At 54.1% G+C, this 19,495-nt stretch overlaps 1 protein-coding gene across 2 annotated transcripts; it reads left to right on the top strand.

The window, feature by feature from the left end:
- Positions 1–4,299: 4,299 nt before the first annotated feature.
- Positions 4,300–15,834, top strand: AK1 (adenylate kinase 1). 2 transcript variants are annotated; one of them, XM_049897160.1, is made up of 7 exons: positions 4,300–4,413; positions 7,943–7,981; positions 9,556–9,591; positions 9,766–9,929; positions 10,667–10,783; positions 14,004–14,195; positions 14,492–15,834. In XM_049897160.1, the coding sequence occupies exons 2-7, from the start codon at positions 7,975–7,977 to the stop codon at positions 14,558–14,560; spliced, it is 585 nt and encodes a 194-aa protein (XP_049753117.1). In that variant the 5' UTR covers positions 4,300–4,413; positions 7,943–7,974; the 3' UTR covers positions 14,561–15,834. The 2 variants fall into 2 exon arrangements, with proteins under 2 accessions (XP_049753117.1, XP_049753118.1); XM_049897161.1 differs by lacking the exons at positions 4,300–4,413; positions 7,943–7,981 and adding an exon at positions 8,822–9,254.
- Positions 15,835–19,495: the final 3,661 nt, after the last annotated feature.

The raw sequence follows: 19,495 nt of genomic DNA, 5'->3' as shown, positions 1-19,495 counted from the left end.
GCTGGGGCTGGGAGAGGGGAAGGGGGTGGATGGGGAAAGCAAAATTTCTGCAACAGAAAGCCAAGGAGGAGCTGGGGGAGGCCAGAGAGGAATGAACACGGGGGTGGGGGAGGGTGGCTGGCGGCAGGGTCAGAGGTCTGCAGAACCAGAACTTGGCTGGGCCTGCCTTGCAGGAGAGAGGCAGGCAGGGGTGCAACCCTGGGCAGGAGGAGGGAGGGGTATGCGGGTGGAGGGAGGCTGGACACCCAGAACCCTGTGCTTGCTTTGTTTACTCCAGCTTGGCAGGTAGAACGGGGTCCCTGACTGCAGAAGATTGCAACCTGTTTAGGCAGATAAGATGTCCTTGGGAACAGAGGCCAAACAAAAGGTGACTGTGAGACAAGGGCAGCGGGCCTATGTGCTGGGACCTCCCAGGAGGAGAGAGAAAGAGAACTCTCCCCAGGCACTGGGCCAGCTGGATGGTGGCCACTGGAGCTGCAGGCAGCATGGCCCTTTGTGTTTGTCAATTCACGTATACATTTGTACAATACGGAGAAATGTGCCACGTGCTGTACTAGGTGCAGTTGATGAATGAGGGACTGTCAGGTGGGGGGAATGGTAGGCTCGCAGCCTGGTGGAGAACGTGGCCTCACTCAGTGGACAGTGAGGCCAGTTTGGGCGCAGGTGGAGGGAGCAGTGGGAGATGAGAGCACTTGGGCCAGATGGCCCAAGGCCATGAATGCCAGCCTGAGGGTGGAGCTTCAAGGCTTCTTGCTTGGACTAGACAAGTGAGGCAGCCACAGGAACGGCAGGAGACTGGGAGGTTGCCTGGCCCGAGGTCCAGGGGTTGGATACAACGCAACAATGGAGGGCCATTCTAGAGGGACAGGGACTCCTTGCAATGTCATTACATGGAGAGCCTAAAACTCTGCGTGGGCACACTTTCAACCCCATGCAAAGACAGAGGTTTCTAGGTAGTCTCATTGCTCCCAGAATGCCTTGGTTCTTCTGTCTGCCTAATGGTGGGTGTGAAAAGGAGGTTGGCAAGAGAATGTCAAGAGGGGGTGGGTTTCAAGCGGGCAGGGGGTGGGTCTCTGGGAAAGCTCAGTTTAGCTTCAGGAGGTGGGACTTGGTGGAAGACACTGAGGGAAGGAGGTCTGGGACCTGGTCCCCAAATCCTCCACCCCTCAAACTCTCACTCCCTCAGATGGAACCCAGGGGCACTGGTCTGCTCATTGGTAAAGTCACTGTCCTGAAGTCCTCACCCTCACAGTCCTCTTGGCTCCGAAACCTTTGGCTGGCTCCCCACTGTGGCCAGGACCAGACCCAGCACCTTGTTTAACTTTCGAGGCACTCCTGCACCTATATCTGCACTTGCATCTCCACTGTATCCCTTTTCCAGTTACCCATGTGAACCATGCACTTCCTCATGTTCATGGAAAGGGACCTGCACCTGTCCTGGGAGGGCGCCTATCTCCGCAGCCTCTCCTACCAGCTGCAGTCCCCGCATGTACTTCCTGAAGCAGACACTCTACTGGGCCTACTCCAGCTGTTTCCTGCTGATGCCGGTTCCGGTTCTGCTGGTTCCACGAGCAGGGCCCACTCTGGGCAGCCCTGTGCTCTGGACCCTGCGTGGGGACCCTGTGGAGCCGGTGGTGATTCTCAGAGTGAGCCAGCTCTAGGATCATCCCATGATGCTGGCTTGTTTTCAAGCCTGAAATTCCTTCTGTAACCAAAATAGTTTTGAAATGTTTTTAAAAATTGCTTTCATTTTTACATATTTATGTTTTTATGTATTTAAATATATATATATATAAAACAAAATAACTTAAACCGTACAAATTATGTAAGGTAGAAAGCGAGGCCACGTCCAGTCCCATTCTCTGTTAACAGGTACGATCTTCCAGGTTTTTCCTCCGTGTAATTTTTTTCCTGCTTCCCTTCTTTCCTCTTCCTTTCTCCCCCTCCTTCCTTTCCTTCCTTCCCTCCCTCCCTCTCTTCTTTCCTTCCTTTTTATTCTCCCTTCTTCCTTCTTTCTTATTTCTTTTTTCTCTCTTTAGATTATAGCTGAGAAAAACGTCCTGACCCTTTAGTGCCCCAGCATGGGTGGAAAATTCACAGGTCACATGCAAATGAAATAATTAGAACAAGGTACTTAAAATTGTTTTATATATAAAGTAATAGATGCTTGTTAAAAAAAAAAAAAAAAAGGCATGGAGAAGCTTTTAAGTAAGCAGTGAAAGTCCCTGCCTTAATCCTGGTGGGGTGGGGTGGGGCGGGGAGGGGGTGGGGCGGAAGCTTCACCTTCCCTTGTCAGTTCTGCTTCATTTCATAGACTCTAAGATCCCGCTGCTTCGTAAAGTAGAGGGTCAGTGAAGAAGAGGAAGACCCTCAACGAGGTGGATTGACACAGTGGCTGCAACAAGGGGTTTAAGCAGAACAGCGAATGTGAAGATGGCCTAGGACCTGACAGTGTTTCATTCTGTTGTACATACGGTCGCTATGAGTCTGAGCCAGCTTGATGGCCCCTAACAACAACAACAAGATACTGCTGATTGTAAGACAACTCAGTTTCAGAGATGCAAAAATGCAAACAATGTGCATTTTGGAATAGATTTTACACAGGTGCACACACACACCTGCCTGCATGTTTAGAATTAGTTTCCACAGGTGAGATCAGACCAGTGTCGTGCATCTAGGGCTTCTTGTCCCCGCCAGCCCCAGAAACCTCCGACTTCTTTCTCATGCTGATAGTCATTTCCCCCCACCCTGCTGGCTGCCCCACTATCCCTCCCAGCAGTTCCCTGCTGGTACTAGAGAACCATCCTGTACGCCTGTTGTGCCCATGTGTGTTTCCCTGAAATGGATTCCTAAAAGCAGAATCGTGGGGTTTACGGGCACATTTAAAATTTTGATTTACATCATCAGTTTGCTTTCGCCAGAGGTTGTGCCAGTGCACACACCCACCAACAGCTTTTGAGAGGACCTTTGAAACAACTTTTACTGAAGAACCTCTGACTTGCTGCACTGTCCCCACACTCAAAAGATGAGGAAGATATAGCCTCAAGAAGTAAGGACCTCATCTGATGTCACGGGTGCCAGAGCTGGACGAGATCCAGGCCTCCTGGTGTCCTGGCTGCTGTTGTTAAGTGCTACCTTCCTAAGGTAGACTCACTCTCCTGGTGGTTTCATTCTCCTGCTCAAACACCTTCTATGGCTCCCTAGTGCCTATGAGACAAACTGCAAATTCAACCCATCCTACTCTCTGGTGCCACTGCCTTCAAGAACATGGTATGATCTAGTGGTCAAGAGAGTCTTGGAGCTGGAGGGTCCTGAGCTCTCGTCCCCCTGCCCAGCTACATTTATTAAGCAACTACTACTATGTACAAGTCTTTATGCAAAATGCTGACTAAGCATTGGGGAGATGTACGCACCACTTTCTACCTGGGAACCTCAGGCAAGCTGTTGTACATGTCTGAACCTCTCTTTCCCCTGTGTGTTTAAGGGTTCACAGACGTGGCGTGAGTCCAGTGCTGTGCCTAGCACCTGGTGCATAGTGAGTGCTCAGTTAATGGGAGTGCTTCTTTTCATTAGGATTAGTCAGTCCCCCATCTGGGCACCTGAGTTCTGAACATCCCATCCTAGCCTCACTCACTGGAACTTCCCAACAGACCAGAGCTCCTGAGGACAGGGCTGATTTTTATAATCTCTTTGAGTTCCCAGTCACCAACCAGCTGGGGGTTGGGTATGGTGGTGGGCTTTGGGGCCCTGAGGGTCCTGAAATTTTAGCTTCAGAGGGGCTTCTGGGGGCCTCTCCCAACATAGGAGGGGGAGTCTCAGGCAGGTCTCAGCCCCGGATCTAAGGAGGAGTTGGGGGGACTGGTCTGGCGTTTAAAGCCGCAGTATCCATTTTTGTCTGTCCCGGGGCTCTGAGTCCCTGCCCTTGGCACATCCCAGCTGAGGCCCGGGGGAGGGTTTTGGCCTCTCCCTGTCACCAACTCCCTGTGGAATCTAGTGCCAAAAGTCTCTCCTCTCTGGACCTCAGTGTCCCCAGCTTATGAACGGGAAGATTGGCCTTGTCCTCTTGGAGTGGTGGGGTGATGTGGCATCAGAGAAGGTAATAGATGGAAAATTCTTGGCGAGCTGTAAAGTGTGCTACGTGTGTGCAGGCACAGCCACCAGTGGGTGCACAGTTGGAGTGCCAGCCTTGCTCTGACCTCCCATCAGGACTCCACTCAGGTCCAGATCCCTCCCATCCCAACCGGCTCTCCCTCCCTCTCTCCCTCCCTCCCTCTCTCCCTGCCATCTCGGAGCGCTGGCTCCCAGCATGCTGCGCGCTGACAGCCTTATAAATAGTCGCCTTTGCAGGCGGCCAGCGGAGGACGGGCCCGGGCACACACTGGCCCCTGGCGCCCACCTGCACCCCTCCCCCAGGTCAGTGTGTGCCTGTGTACGTGTCTGTGTGTGCATGTGTGTGCCTATTCGGGAAGTGGGGGAGCCGTACCTGGGAGCGGGGAAGGAGAGGGTGTGTTTGTGTGTGTTAGGATATCCGTGGGTTTTGTGTATGTCTGTACTTGTATCCATGGTTGTGATCTGTTCATCTTCGCGTGTCTGTATTCCCAAGGCTCTGGGTATTTGTGCCACACCGTGTGCCTTTGTGGATCTGTGTGTGTGTGTGTGCGCGCGCGTGCGTGCCTTTGTGGATCTGTGTGTGTGTGTGGTGGCAGCACCTCCCAGCCTCCTAGACAGTTACTCCTTTGTCCTGACCAGCACTCCTGGGGCTCTGGGTCCCTGCCCCTGGCACATCCCAGCTGGGGCCTAGGGAGGGGCTGTGACCTGGCTCCCTGCTCCAAAGGACCTGGGCAGGGGCAGTCTATATGTCTGGAGGGGCTGTTCTGCCATGTAACTTTGAGGCTGGGGTGACAGGAAGACCCTCGGATGTTGGACCTTTTGCCCCAGCCTCCTGGAAAGGTGGGAGCCCTGGGGTCAGCACTGTTCAGCTATCCACCCAGGAGTCTTTAGCAGGACAGGGTCTGGGGGTGCAGGCCCAGAGAGGGAATGCCAGCTTCTCAAGGTCACTCAGCTGAGTGATGGAGCTGGGGTTTGAGCCCTAGTCTGTCACCAACCATTGGACAGCCTGGCCTTGGGTCAGGAGCTGGGACACTGGGCTTTGCCCTGGCGTTGACTTGTACCTGGGATTAAGCTACTGCTCCCCTGAGCCTCAGCTCCCCAGACCCCTCCACAGACCACCCAGTCATACTAGGAGTTGCTAGGGCCTGACCTGTAAGCCTTATAAGGCCTGGGTGCTGAGTCTGTAACCAAACCCTACCCTGGGCTCCTGGCCTCTGTGAGGCCTCCTTACCACCCAAGTTATTTTGGACGAAGAAAGTGGCAGGTGCCAGGAGGATGGAGGGGCTTAGGTTACTGGAAGGGGGAAAGGTGAGGCAGGGTTCGGGCCACTCCCCAAGGCACCACTGCAGGCAGTCCCTGGCCTCCTCCCTGGCCAGCTGCCAAGGGGTGCTTGGCAACTTCTACCCCTCCTTAACCACACTCAGCAGGAAAACAGCTATGATTCATGCCCCATGAGCAACAGGGACAGTCAGCAGAGCTGCTTAAGGTCCTACTAGGTGCCAGGCTCTGGAGTGGTGGAAAATGCAGACCAGAGTCCAACCCCAGCCAGGCTCTTGAGGGAGTGTCTCCTCCTCTCTGAGCCCCAATTCCCTCTCTGTAGACTCCCCAGGCCACAGCCCTCCCAAGCCTGCTGTGAGGATGGAAGGAAGTCTCTTAGCTCTGTGCTCAGCCCATGCCAGGCCCAGTCTGGTGCAGGACACAGGCCTGCACAGTCGGAGAAGTTTAATATAGTGTTTGATTCTGGGGGAAGTTCAGAGAAGGTACCTACCAATGTAGGAGTGGTGGGAAGCCAGGAAGGCTTCCCAAAGGAGCTGACACCTGAGCTGAGTCTTAAACAATAGCTAGTTCAGGAAAAGCATCCAGGCACTGGGTACAACATCAAAAAAAGCCTGAATGTGGGACATCATAATGGTAGGTGAGGGAGCACCAAGCAGTTCAAGTGCAGCTGATAAAGAGAGGGTGGCAGGGGCCAGAACACAGGCCCTGTCAGCTATGCCAAGAGGTCCACGCTTTACCTTGAAAGGGTTTTAAACAGGTAAGTAGTGTAGTTTGAGGAGCCTTGATTGCACAGTGGGGTCCTGGTGGCATAGCGGTTAAGCATTTGTGCGCTAAACAAAAGGTTGGCAGTTCAAATCCACCAGCCGCTCCTTGGAAATCCTATGGGGCAGTTCTACTCTGTCTTGTAGGGTCTTTTTTAAAAAAATGCTTAATTTTTTTTGTTGAACTTGCGATGAAGGTTTACAGAACAAACTAGTTTCTCATCAGACAGTACACACATTGTTGTATGACATTGGTTAACAACCCCACAACACGTCAGCATTCTCCCTTCTCAACCCTGGGTTCCTTATTACCAGCTTTCCTGTTCCCTCCTACCTTCCAGTCCCTGCCCCAGGGCTGGTGTGCCCCTTTTTTCTTGTTTTGTTCCATGGGCCCGTTCAATCTTTTGCTGAAGGGTGAGCCTCAGGAGTGGCCTCATTACTGAGCTGAAAGGGTGTCCGGGGATCATACTCTCAGGGTTTCTCCAGTCTCTGTCAGGCCAGCAAGTCTGGTCTTTCTTTTTGAGTTAGAATTTTGTTCTACTGTCCTGTAGGGTCTTTATGAGTCTGAATCGACTCAATGGCAATGGGTTTGGTTTGGTGAATGTGTTTTGATGCTTGTCACAGAAAATCCTACAGATTGCCTATGGAGGCGGGGAGACCCATGTGGAGGCTGGGGCAGTGGCCTGGGCCCCCTGCTTGGAACGAGGAAGTGGGAAGGGGAGATGTAGACAGATTGGAGAGGTGTTTAGGAGGTAGAGGGTCTGGACTTGGGTATGCAGAGCTCCGGCTATGGGGGAGATACTCAGAGTCTGAGGGGTCTGAAGGCCTCCTGGGGCCTGTCCAAGGGCCATGGACATATGGGACTGGGGAGTGAGGCCTGGGCTGACTGAAGCCAAGAATGAGAGAATGGTGTAGAGGCCTGGGTTGGAAGTCCCTGGCAGGAGGAACGCTGGCCGAGGGTCAAGGGTCCAGGCAAGAGTGGTTGTGATGGTCACTGATCCCCTTGGGCAGGGCTTGTGAGTGGGGAGTGAAGAAGTAGAGGCCAAAGGTGTGTGGATGGCAATTCCGAAGACTGACAACAGGAAGAGCCCTTGCTGGAAGGAGCTGTGGCAGCACAGGGTGGGACTGCAAGAATGATTGGTATTTATTTATAGCAGAGGGGGGAGGGCCATGGAGGAAGGTCCTTAAGGGGGTGAGAGGGGCAGGGGTCATGCAGGGTGGAAGCTGGGTCCACTGCCCTGAAAACTGTGAGTGGCTCCCACAGATAACTCCCCTGGGGCCTCTGTGTCTCTTACAGCATCCTTGTCCAAACCCCATTCCAGATGGGGATACCAAAGCCCGGAGAGACAAGGGAGGTGGCGCAGTGAGGTGACTAGGGAGGTGAAGAGTGGGCCCTGGGGAGCGTTGTCAAGGTGTTCGAAGATGCTGGGCCATGCCCTGTTTTCTGGTTGTTGTGCGGAGAACAGCTCAGTCTTTGTTTGCTGTTGTTGCTGTTTACCCCCCTCAGGGTTGCCTGGCCCTTTTTGGCCCTCCAGTGGGAATAGGTGTGGATGGGAGGGGATTGCTGCCATCTTGTGACAGGTGAGGAAACTGAGGCACAGAGAGGAAAGGTGGCTTTTCCAAAGTCACTCAGCCTCTTGGACCTTCCTTAGTCCCCAGCAGCCCCTCTGCCCTCAGAGTATGTGATGGGGCCTGGCCCACATCCTGCTGTCTTGGGCATGGCTTGGCAGAAGCAGAGGTGGGAGGGGAGCAGAATCCCCCTCACTTATCCCACCTGTGTCCTTGTCTTACAGAGTGCTGAATCAGCTCCCTGGACCTTGGCAGAATGGCAGGTATGGAGGCTTATGGCCTGGGCCTCAGTGTGCCCATCTGTACAGGGGGCGTGCTGTTGGTGAGGCATTCTGGGAGGAGTTGGAGGAAACTCTGGTCGGCCTGGGATGAGGTGCCCTGTCTGGAGTCTCCAGCATCCTCCTGAGGCCTCTCACAGGATTTGGCATCTCCAAGATTAATTTTAGAATCGATGAGACCTCCCTGAGCCTCCTGAGGGCCCCACAGCTCACTTCCTAAACTGGTATTTATAGAGCTCAGATTTCCTGCCTCTTTCTGGGGAGGGTGGGCACTGGGGAGAGATGGCCTGCCCTGGGGAGACACCACAGATATGCAAAATGCAGAGCCTAATGAGCACTAGGCAAGTTCCTGCCCCCTCTGAGACTCAGTTTCCCTTTTGTCAAATGGGGTGGGCCTTGAGGATGCCTTGGGCCCTCCTAACTCCTATGGGGTGGGACCTGGAGGGAGACATGGGTGGGCAGAGAGCCCAGACTGGGCCTGTCCCCGGCCACTGGCAGCACAGCCATCCTATCCCTGGCACTGTGCCTTGGTTGGGCAGCTCTTAAAGGAGCTCTGTGGGCCCTGGCTGCTGCTGTGCCTGAAGCCAGTGGTCACCTCTCCACCCTTGGGGCTCCAGACATCATCCTCAGATTCATGCCTTTCACACAGAACTGTGACAGTTCCCTTAAGGCCCAGGACTCGGGGCCCCCAGCCTTGTGGCCAGGAAGGCTACTGGGAGCTGCCAAGCCCACCCCCTCCCTGAAGCACAGGCTGAGAGCCAGAGTGGGGCAGAGAGCTTCATTCCTAAGCTCATATAGTGAGGTGGGATCTAGCCTGTCCCCTATTTCCTTGGGCTTCAAAAATCTTGGGTAGAAGGCCCAGGGAGAGGGGCCTGGGTTCTAGTTCCGATTCTGCAGCCCCCTTGAGCAGGCCCTGCCTCTCCAGGCCTCAGCTTCCCTCTGTCAAGTGGAGCTGAGGTCTTGGTGAGTCCTAAGGACCAGCGAGGCAGAAGGATGGAAAGTAAGCTCGTCTCCTTCTCCCTCCTTCTCTGGGCAAGTATTCCCCATGCCCACCGCAGCCCTCCTCCCCGGCAACCATCGCCACGGCAACATGTGTTGTGGTTGCCAATTTAACGTTAGTGCCGGCCTTGGGAGGCTGGTGATGGGCAGGGCCAGGGCCTGGGAGGGGAAGCGTTGGGGACATAGAAGAACGGGACCATGGGGGCCTGCTGCTCAGCGCTAGGTGACCTCCGCAGTGAGGAAGACAACAAGGCCAGAGGTGACCTTACCCTGCAGTCCAGCCACCCACAGAGAGGGGCCACGAGGGCTGGCCCCCAGGCCTTTGCCTATGCCAGATCCTCTGCCCGGAATGCCCTCTCCTCCCTGACCTCTGCCAGCCTCTGGGCTTTCCTCGCCCCATCACTGCTCACTCTGGGCTGTGACTTGTCTGCCTCCCCATCAGGAGCCTGAGCTGTGTCTATCCCTAGTGCCACGCACCAGCCCAGGTCTGGTACTCATGAGATGCCTCTGGCTCTGTGTCAAGCGAGTGACTGAACTGTCTTCCCTTTTCTCTTCCACAGAGAAGCTGAAGACAACCAAGATCATCTTTGTGGTGGGTGAGTCGAAGGCAGGTCGTGAGGCAGGGCAGTGCTGCAGGAGGGGTCTTCGCAGGCACTGGTGGGAGACTGGCCTGGGGCTGCACCCTAGGCGCTCCCTGGCTGGGTGACTCGGGCAGACTTTGCCCCTTCCAGGGCTCCATTTCTCAGCGCTGAATGGCTGGGTGCTTTCAGGTGGACCTGGCTCAGGGAAGGGTACTCAGTGTGAGAAGATTGTCCAGAAGTATGGCTACACCCACCTCTCCACCGGGGACCTCCTGCGGGCTGAGGTCAGTTCAGGCTCGGCCAGGGGCAAGATGCTGTCAGAAATCATGGAGAAGGGGCAGCTGGTGCCATTGGTGAGTGGGCCCTGGTGGGCTGGGGGTAGGGAGTAAGGGTGGCCTGAGTGGACATGAGCCGACAAAGCCCATGGCACACTGGCAGGGCTGACCACAACCTTCCCTGTTCTGAGCCCTCCTTTGTTCCCCATTATCCCTGGCAGGAAGTTCTTTCCAGAGGCTTCCGAGGCCCTGTAGGACACTGCCCTACTGACCTGCAGCCTCGTGCTGCTGACTTTCCCTTCACTCTTCACCCTGGCTTTTCTGTTCCTCGCACTCACAAAACTCCTTTCTACTTCAGCTTTCAGATCGCCTTGGCTCCTCAAATTTGGGCCAAAACCCCTACCCCGCCCCCATTTTATATTCCAGTAGCCCCTTTCTTTGCCCATCCAGCTTATGTCATATTTGGAAATTGACAAATCTACCGTATAATTGTCTGACCCCTCATCAGACTGTGAGCTTCCTGAGGGCAGAGAAGGTCTGTTTTGTTCACAACTATGTTCTCTGGGCCCAGGACAGGACCTGGTTGGGGTTGGGGGTAGGTCAGTAAATATTGTTGAATGAATATAAATGAATGACCCAATCAATCAGTCAGCAATCAGTCAGTCAGTGACAGGCTTCCTGGAGAGAGAGGCCTGTTTGAGATATATGTGTTAGAGGGTGAGGGCTGCCAGGTAAGAGGACCAGCCCAAGCAAAGGCCCAGAGGAGGGATGGGGAAGACAGGCTCAAGGCCCCTTCCCTTTTGCTGCAACCCCAGGAGACAGTGTTGGACATGCTCCGAGATGCCATGGTGGCCAAAGTAGATACTTCAAAAGGCTTCCTGATTGACGGCTACCCACGGGAGGTGCAGCAGGGAGAAGAGTTTGAGCGGCGGGTAAGGCATGAACCTGGGTCAGCCTTTGAGGAGCTGTGACGCAGGGCAGCCAGATGGAGGCTGCCGTGGTGGCCAGACAGAGTTGTGGGAGTGCTGAGCAGAGAGATTGATTCCTTGGGGGTGGGTGGATTGTGTGTGGGTAAGGAGGGGAAACCAGGGAAGACTTACTGGAAGAGAGGCATAGAAGGGGAAGCACCAGTCTGGGGAGTTCACAGAAGTGGGCCTGTTACCTGGGGCCAGTCATTCCACCTCTATGAGCCTGTTTCCCCATCTGCAAAATGAGGAGAGACAAGTTGCAATTGCCTTGAGGGGCAGTTGTGGGGATTAGAGAGATGAACCCTTCAAAAGTGGGGTTTGGCACCTTGTGAACACACAGGTGGAGGGTCAGGGAACATCATGGACAGGGCTGGAAATGTATGGGGCCATTGTGGACAGAACAGAAGTCGTGGGTTGGGGCACTCAGGGGTGACGTGGGAGAGGGAGGTTCAGGCCTGGCTGGAGGCCTTAAGTACCAGAGAAGGGAGTCTGGTCTCCTTCCAGGGGCCACAGAAGCCTGGCAGAAAAGAGCAAGCCTTGAGGATGATGGCTCTGAGCTTCCTAGAATGGGCACCCCCCAGGAAAACCTTCCACAGAAGAGGTGCCTTGCACGGGCACACACATGTACATAGGCATATGCCCCGAATACGTGCACACATGCACGTGCACATAGGCACACATAGTGCACACAGAGCTCACACACATGCATACAGGAATACATCCACATTCACACGTGCATCCACACAGGGACATACATACATACACACATGTGTGGGCAGCCACACATATGCGTTCCCACATGCATACTCATACTTCTGGTGTCACAAGGTTCCGGGGGGAGACAGACAGGGCTGCAAGGGCCTAAGAGGGAGAGGTCCGCAAGCATAGGCGAGGGGCTCAGGGAGGGCTTCCTGGAAGAAGGACCAGAAAGGACCTTCACAGGAAGGATTGGGCATCCAGGGGGCTAGCAGAAGGGCCAGATGCTTCCTGCACCCTGTGCCCTCTCTACTCCCCATCTCTGTGAGGCTGGGGCTGTCTTTGGACTGCCATAGCTTCGAGCCTCATTCATTGGCAGAAGGCTGTATTTCTTGACCTTTAAGTGGCTGCATGACCTCAAAAAAGTGTCTACTCTGCTCTAGGCTTCGGTTTCCCTATCTGTGCAATGGGGGTTGGCTGGGCTTTCCTCAGGTCAGGAAGCCATGGTCCCACTGTCAGGGGCCAGGCAGCCTCGAGGGACGTATTGTCCTGACCCACACGCACTGGCTGTGTGACATCACCTCTGAGCCTCAGAGCTGCATCTGAAAAACGAGATTAACGAAAGTCCCCATCCCTCCTGGGCTGTTGTGGGTACTACTGAAGGTGGTGGGCTCAGCGTAGGTACCAGCCCGACTATGGTCTCCAGGGACCTGGGCAGCCGTTGTTCTTGGCTGTGGACACCAGGGGGCGCCAAGGTCTCACTGACGGGGGAAGGGCCTGCCTGGAAGTTGAGGCTCGCTGGCCTGGATAAAGGGCCCAGAACTTTCCTGGGGGTGGGCAGTGGCCAGCATCAACTCCCCAGGCTTGATGTCCATTACCCTGACACTCCTTAGCCAGAACCTCAGGTCAGTATTCCCAGCCCAGAGGCTCAGCTGGATCTCAGAGATTCCCTACCTCTGCTTGGGGCTGAGATGTTAGCTGTCCTTGGTGTATAAAGAGCCTACTGTGCCTGGGCCCTGGGGACTCAGATGAATTAGAGACTGTGAGTCTGTGCCCTGGGGGAGCTCAGCAGCTGATGGAGGGTGATGAGGTGCGTGGCTTGGGGCTTAGGTCAGGCTGCTGGGTCCAGGCCTAGCTCTGCCACTCACCTCATCTGTAAGATGGAAGCACCTGAATCCTAACTACCCAGGAGACAGGAATGGGAATTAGGCACTTTTTACAACCCAGGAGGCGGAGGCTCAGCGAAGGCAAGTGGCTTATCCAAGGTCGCACAGCTGGTGAGAGGCAGAGGTGAGACCAGATGGAGTTCAGGCCAGCCTGACGCCAGAGGCCAGGCTTCTACTTGCCAAGCCCCTGCCAGAGCAAAGCCCCTGCCAGGGCAAAGCCCCTGCCAAGGCCCCAGAGCTTGGATGTGAGGTCTGGGGCAGCAGCTCATGGGGAGCAATGGAGACAGTTGGCGAGGGGTGGGAGAGCCTGACCCCAAACCTGAGACTGTACAGCCATGGGTGGCTCTGCTCACCCTTGCCAGCCGCCCCTCTCCTAGCTCTGGTGGAAGTTCTAGAACCCTTCCTCAAACAGGGTGTTGCCTGGCTCAGGCTGGTCCAGGACTGGGGATCTGGTGGTGACCGAGAGGCAGGGCCCCTGCTCTCGGGGACTCATGGTCAGGCAGATGAAAGGGGCTGCCCTTTCTGGCTTCCGCATAGAGGCCAGCTCGGGCAGGGGCCTGTGGAGGGGTGCTTATTTTTCCTTGCCCTTCTAAGTCCTCCCCAGGGATGACACGTTATTCCCATGACAGTGCCATTGCTCAGGAACCCTCAGAACTCTGCAGCCCCCTACCCCTTCATTCTCCCTCCTTCCTTCGTCAAGTCACTATCCAGCACCGTGGGGTACAAGACAGATGCCTCCCTGCCTTCAGGGAACCCCAGCCTGTCTGGGGAGAGGGGCATGAAATAACCAGAGGCCTTCATGAGACATGCTCAAGGGAGAAGTAAAGAGGCTGGAAGAACATATTGTGGGGGGAGGGTGGCATCTGGGAAGACTACCCCGCAGAAGTGAGATTTGAGCTTAATGAAGGAGAGTGGTTGGTATTGAGGTGAAGGTGGGGTTCTTGGTGGGTGGAACAGCCCGAGTAAAGCCCTGGCATGGGAAGGAGGTTGCTGAGAGCCTAGAACAGACAGAAAGTCAGCATGGCTGAAGCAAGGAGAGCAATGGAGCAAGTGGCATGAGATGAGGAGGGCGGGGCTTGACCGTGCAGGCCCTGCTCAATGGAAGGCGTTTGGATTTTCTCGTGCGGGCACTGTGGTGCCATGGCAGAGGTTTGAGCAGGGGAGTGGCAGGGCAGCTTGGTTTTAGGACAGCCCCTCAGGCTGCCTTGGAGAGGGGATTAACGGTCTGAGTGGGCCTCAAATGGGGTCTCATTAGTGGGAAATGGGGAGGAGGTGGCCCCAAGGGCAGGAATTGAGCCCTTGTGACTGTGCCCCACCTGCAGATTGGACAGCCCACGCTGCTGCTGTATGTGGATGCAGGCCCCGAGACCATGACCCAGCGGCTTCTGAAGCGTGGAGAGACCAGCGGGCGTGTGGATGACAATGAGGAGACCATCAGGAAGCGGCTGGAGACCTACTATAAGGCCACAGAACCTGTCATTGCCTTCTATGAGAAACGTGGCATAGTGCGTAAGGTGCGCCCACCCGTGGGTCTGATGGGAGCCCCCAAACCTGGGTTCTCACCTGGCTCAGCCTCAACTTGTTGTGTGGCCTTGGACCAACCATCTTCTCTGGACCTCGGATTCCCCACTGGTTCAATGAGGTGCTGCTGTCTACTCTGGCTGGGCTCTGGGCACCAGGCCTGGTCTCTGCAGGGAGGTCCGCTGGCCTCTCCTCCTGCCTCCGTGGGGCCCACCCAGCCCTCCCCAGCACGGGGCTGTAGGAAGCCCCCCTAGGCATCTTGTCCCTCATGGCCCCCATCTCCCCACAGGTCAATGCTGAAGGCTCCGTGGACAGTGTCTTCTCCCAGGTCTGTACCTATCTGGATGCCCTGAAGTAGCAAAGCCTGGAGCTTCTTCCTCAGCTCACAGTCCTGCCCCATCCCTGTCCTGACTCCAGGCCGTCCTGGCCCAAGCCCAGTGCCTCCACCCTACCCGGCTGGAGCACAGACAGAGGAAGCTACTTTATCCTGTTTTCATGGACAGCCAAGCACTAAAGGAATTTCCAAGGACTTTGGTTTTACTCCTTTTTCTTTGCTTCCAATCTGAGTTGATGCTCATGGTTTACCTGCCCCCTCCTATGCCCCCAGCCCCTCACCCTCCCATTTCTCCTAGAGCCTCTCTGCCTACCTTCGATAGTGGCCCCTTTCCTAGCTGCAGTGGAAGCCCCGAGGCCCTTCCTTAAGCAGGGCATGCCCCGCCCATGCTGTGCTAGGCCTGGGATCTGGCGGCGACTGAGAGGCTGGTCCTTGCTCTGGGAGATCTCGTGGTCAGGCACAGCTGGGCCCCAGCCTGGGTTCTGTGGCCATGCTTTGTGGCCTTGGCCCTGAACCCTCATCTCCCTGAGCCTGTTTTCTCATCCTTTGTTCCGGAGGAGTTACTCTGTACCTAACCCCACCGGGGCCTGGGCCATGGTGAGGTGGATGGAGTCCTTTTCTCCTGCCCTTGGGGCTTCCTGGGCCGAGCAGGCTGTGAATTGGTGTCCAGTTACCCTTGGTACAAGATACTCCAAGGGTCTGGAAAAGGTCTTGGTGATTGAATGAGGGGGCCATGGTCAGTGGTGGCCTCCCTGAGGAGGTGAGACCTGAAGGAATCCCACTGCATGACCCTGTACAGGTCACAACCTGCCCTCTCTGAGCCAATTTCCAAATCTGTAAAATGGGCTTACTGACCCTCCCCATCAGCTCCTCAGGGTTAAGACAAGAACACCCTGAGCAAGGGGTGTGGGTTGTCAGTTCTCACACTCTGTGGGAGTTGGAGACCAGTGTGCAGGGCTGGAGATGTCTTGGGGTGTCCCAGAATCTCCCCAGGGAGAATGACCTTCCTTTTCCGTTCTTTTTCACTCTTTGAAGTCATCGTGGAGGAGGCTCAATGTGGTGCTCATCTGTCCTTAATGCCCCTTCAGCCCTTGCTGGGCTCCCTTTAAAGCCAAGTGAGCTGGCCCCAGCTTTGCCTTCAGCAGCCCCACCCCAGCTAGAATGAAATCCCGCCTTTTGAGGTTGATTGTGCTCATTTTATGTCCTCTTTTTTTTTTTTCTGTTTATGGCAAGTGGGGCTGGTTTTCCATTTACATTAGTGATTTAAAGTTTCCTTTTAAATAAATCTATTTGTTATACGGGGTGAGTTTATTGGAAGAAGAACATGGAATCAATAAATGATAGTCCAGGGAAGATAGGAGAAGGCAGTCCTTATTGTGGGGGTGGGGGTGGGGAGTGGCCACAGCGGGGTCCTCCCTGACCCACCAGACCATGGGAGCCTTCCTGCCCGGGAGGAGTGTGGGGTGAAGGTCTCAGCCACCTGCTCTGCAGCGAGTTCCTCCGCTCCTCCTGTCAGCCTGGGGCAGGTGGGGAAGAACCAGCTCAGGGACCGCAACTCACTGTGTGACCTCCGTTAAGTTGCCTCCTACCTCTGGGTCTTGATGTTGTTGAACTGGGAAAAACACACATGCACACACACATATACACACACTTCACACACACACCCCAAACACACACACCCCATACCACGCATACACACCATCACATACACGTGTACCATACCATATACACATTGTCATACACACACACCTCCTATCTCAGGGTTGTCTGAGGATGCATGAGGATTAGTGTGAAAATACGTCAAAGGTTACAAAGACAGAAATCCACCTGGCAAAATTATCATTTTTTTTTTTTATTATAGCTTTACTCATTCAGGCATGTTCAGTTTCTGAAAAACCTAAGCTGACCCAAACTATTCACAGGATGACTTTCTTTATTCACTTAAAAATACATTTTGCCAAACACACACATATATATAATAAATGCATACACACACACATATCCTTTTTGCTGAAAATTGAAAAACACAAAACATTTAATAGGTCTAGTGAACTGCCACCCCATCCTTGCCACCATAAACCTTCCTTCGAAAATTCCTTCTGTGCACATTTGTCCATTCGGCAAACATGTCCTGAGTACCTACTGTGTGCCAGGCCCTTGTGGTGAGACAGAGGCTCATAGGCCCCTGGCTCACTGTGCTGTGGCTCCATCTGACCGACACAACTGAGGCCAGTCTAAGTAGCTCAGTGCACAGTGCTCAGAGCAGATCCTGGCAGGTGGGAGTTTCCTTGAGTTGGAGCTCTGGAGTGGGGCCTTGAAGATACCTAGGAGTTCGCCATAAGACAGAGAGCCTGGAAGGACAGGGAACAGCTAGGCAGAGCTGTAGAGGTGGAGAGCATCTGTTTGGCGTAGGGGGAGCTGAGACCTCCTGGATGCTGATATGCAGGCTGAGGGGCTGTAGCTGCTGAGAAGCCCTGGTAAACAGGAGCACGACAGGAGACGGGGGCCAGACTTGCAGGGCCTTGAACGCCGGCCCAAGTTCGTGGCCTTCCTCCCGGAGGCAAGGGGAGACTAAGAAAGAAGGTCTTGTTCCTTTTTTATTTTGAAATAAAACATTTTTAACACACTGAACATTGGTGGAAATAGTGTAATGAACACCCGTATACCCATCACCAACATTTAGCTATTGTTAACACTTTTCCATATTTCCTTTGTTTCTGTTTTACTTTTGCCCAAATACTTTAAAGTAAATTATGGATATGAAGAAATTTCACTCTTAAATACTTCAGTATGACTCTCTAAAAAATGACATTTTCCTGTGTGAAAACCACGACTCAAGGCTCAATGACACATCCAACAAAATTAACAATAATATCATAATAGCTAATACTCAGTCCATACGCAAATGTTCCCAGTTGTCCCTAAAATGTGTCTTAGCATATTACAGTCTGTGACCACACATTGTATTTGGTTGTGTTTTAGTCCAGAACAGCTCCCTCCTCCCTTCCTCTTTTTTTATGACATTGGTCTATGAAAGAACCAGTTATCCTGTGGAAGACTCCTCCTTCCAGATCTGTCTTTTGCTTCCTTGTGATGTTCTTTAACTTGCCCTTCTGTCCCCTGCGTCACCTATAAACTGGAAGTTAGTTGTAAGAGGCTTCATAGTTGCAGGTTAAGCATAGTTGCAGGATACCTGATAGGCAATGCCCATGAAGGGTTTTAAAACCCAGTCGGCTGGTCAGATCTGCAGCACTTCCAGCTTTAAGGGACCCACAAATTGCGTGGAAGTTTCGTTAAGAAGCAGGTTCCAATTCAGTAGGTCTGGGTTGGGCCAGTGATGCCCAGACTGCTGGCTGAGGACCACACTTGGGTAGCTCACGGAGAAACTCTGCTCAGAGAAGACCGGAGTGCCCAGGATGTGGGCAGGGAGGAAGGGTTGCGGTCAGAAGGATGTAGGGCCGTCTCTAGTGTCAGCATGCGGCTCATCTCTCTCTCACTGATGGCCTGAGAAGTGGGCGTGATGTGACATTGGGTCTGAGAAGGTCAATGCTGTCACATCCTCTTCATCTCTAGGGACACTCAAGGCAGCGGCTTGTCCCAAGGTATTAGAACTTTCTAACTAGCCAGCAGGATTAGTGCCTCTATAACCTTGGGGCCTAAGAGGGGTGGTGGCCTCAGATGCCCCCTGGACTGCACCCCTGTGTCTTGGCCTCAAGGGGCCCCAAGGGCTGGGGCCGGAGGCGCTGAAGTGGGAGAGGAAGGAAGCGGGGAGCAGAGGAGGCCAAGGCTGCCGCCTCCCAGTGGCGAGAGGGGCTGCAAGTAAACAGGAAGGCCTGGCGGCTCCACAATGGGGGGGCTTCGGAGAGGTGGGGTGGGGAGGGCCAGGAACCCTATGGGACATGCACAGCCTGATAGCCCAGGGCTCCCTCTCTGAGGGAGCAGGCCCAGAGAGGTTGTGTGTCTTGTCCCAGGTCACACAGCAAGGCAGGGACACAGGGCTGGGCCCCTGCACCCTCCTCTAGTTGTGGTCCCCATAGGCTCTTAAGATTTTGGAGAGCAGGTTTCATCAGGAATGCCAACATTACCAAGGATTTGGAGGCTGTCAGGTGTCAGAGCCCCTTCCACAGGGAAAGAGAAGGAGCCTTTGAGGGACCCCACTCTTCCCGAACAGAATGGTTACCATTGGAGTCACTGACTTCTGTGACTGCTCTATGCCTTTAGAGGGTCACTCCCCCTCTTCAGAGACCCTGTCTCTGTGTTCAGAATGCCCCCAACAAGCACACCCTGAGGACTCAGAATCATAAACTATGAAGCCTTGAGTGTGTTGCCCAGTGATTAAAGCCATTCGTTTATTCCATAAGCATTTATGGAATGCCTCGCCTAGGCCAGGCACTATTCTTGCCCTCATGGAGCTTCCATTCTAAAGAGGCAGACATACAAAATAAATGAACAATATATAGTGTGTCTGACTTAACACATGCCCTGAGGGCAAATTGCTGCTGGGCAGGATTATTTTAAATACAATGGGAAGGGAAGATCTGACTGAACAAGTGACAGACAATCAGATACTTAAAGGATGAGGGGGATCCTTGAGACTGTGTAGGGTGGAGTGTGTCAGGGAGAAGGAATAGCCTGAGGTGGAGGTATACTTGGCACATTCGAAGAACAGCCAAAAGGTCAGCATGGCTGGAGTGCAGTGAGGGAGGGGGAGAAGACAGAAGGCTCCATGGGGAGCCCCAGTGGCCATTTGAGGGTCTTTGGCTTTTACTTTGAATGAGATAGTTTCCAAGGGAGGGTGTTGAGCAGATGAGGGATGGAATTTGACTTAGTTTTAACAGGATCCCATGGCAGTGTGGAGAAAGGGGAAGGAAAGGGTGGAAGCAAGGAGAGACAAGTGAGGAATCAACTGCAATATTCCAAGAGATGCTCGTGGCTTGGACCAAGGCAGTAGCTGTGAGG

This window comes from Elephas maximus, chromosome 9, assembly GCF_024166365.1.
Source record: "Elephas maximus indicus isolate mEleMax1 chromosome 9, mEleMax1 primary haplotype, whole genome shotgun sequence".
NCBI classification, from domain to species: Eukaryota; Metazoa; Chordata; class Mammalia; order Proboscidea; family Elephantidae; genus Elephas; species Elephas maximus.
This window is presented reverse-complemented; position numbering and strand designations above follow the sequence as displayed.

Excerpts from the sequence above, each read along its gene's own strand:
- AK1 (XM_049897161.1), top strand. The coding sequence starts at position 9,194 with ATGGGGGCCTGCTGCTCAGCGCTAGGTGACCTCCGCAGTGAGGAAGAC. Across the intron at positions 9,592-9,765 it reads CAAGATCATCTTTGTGGTGG|GTGGACCTGGCTCAGGGAAG; the intron begins GTGAGTCGAAGG and ends GGGTGCTTTCAG. Across the intron at positions 10,784-14,003 it reads GAGAAGAGTTTGAGCGGCGG|ATTGGACAGCCCACGCTGCT; the intron begins GTAAGGCATGAA and ends CCCCACCTGCAG.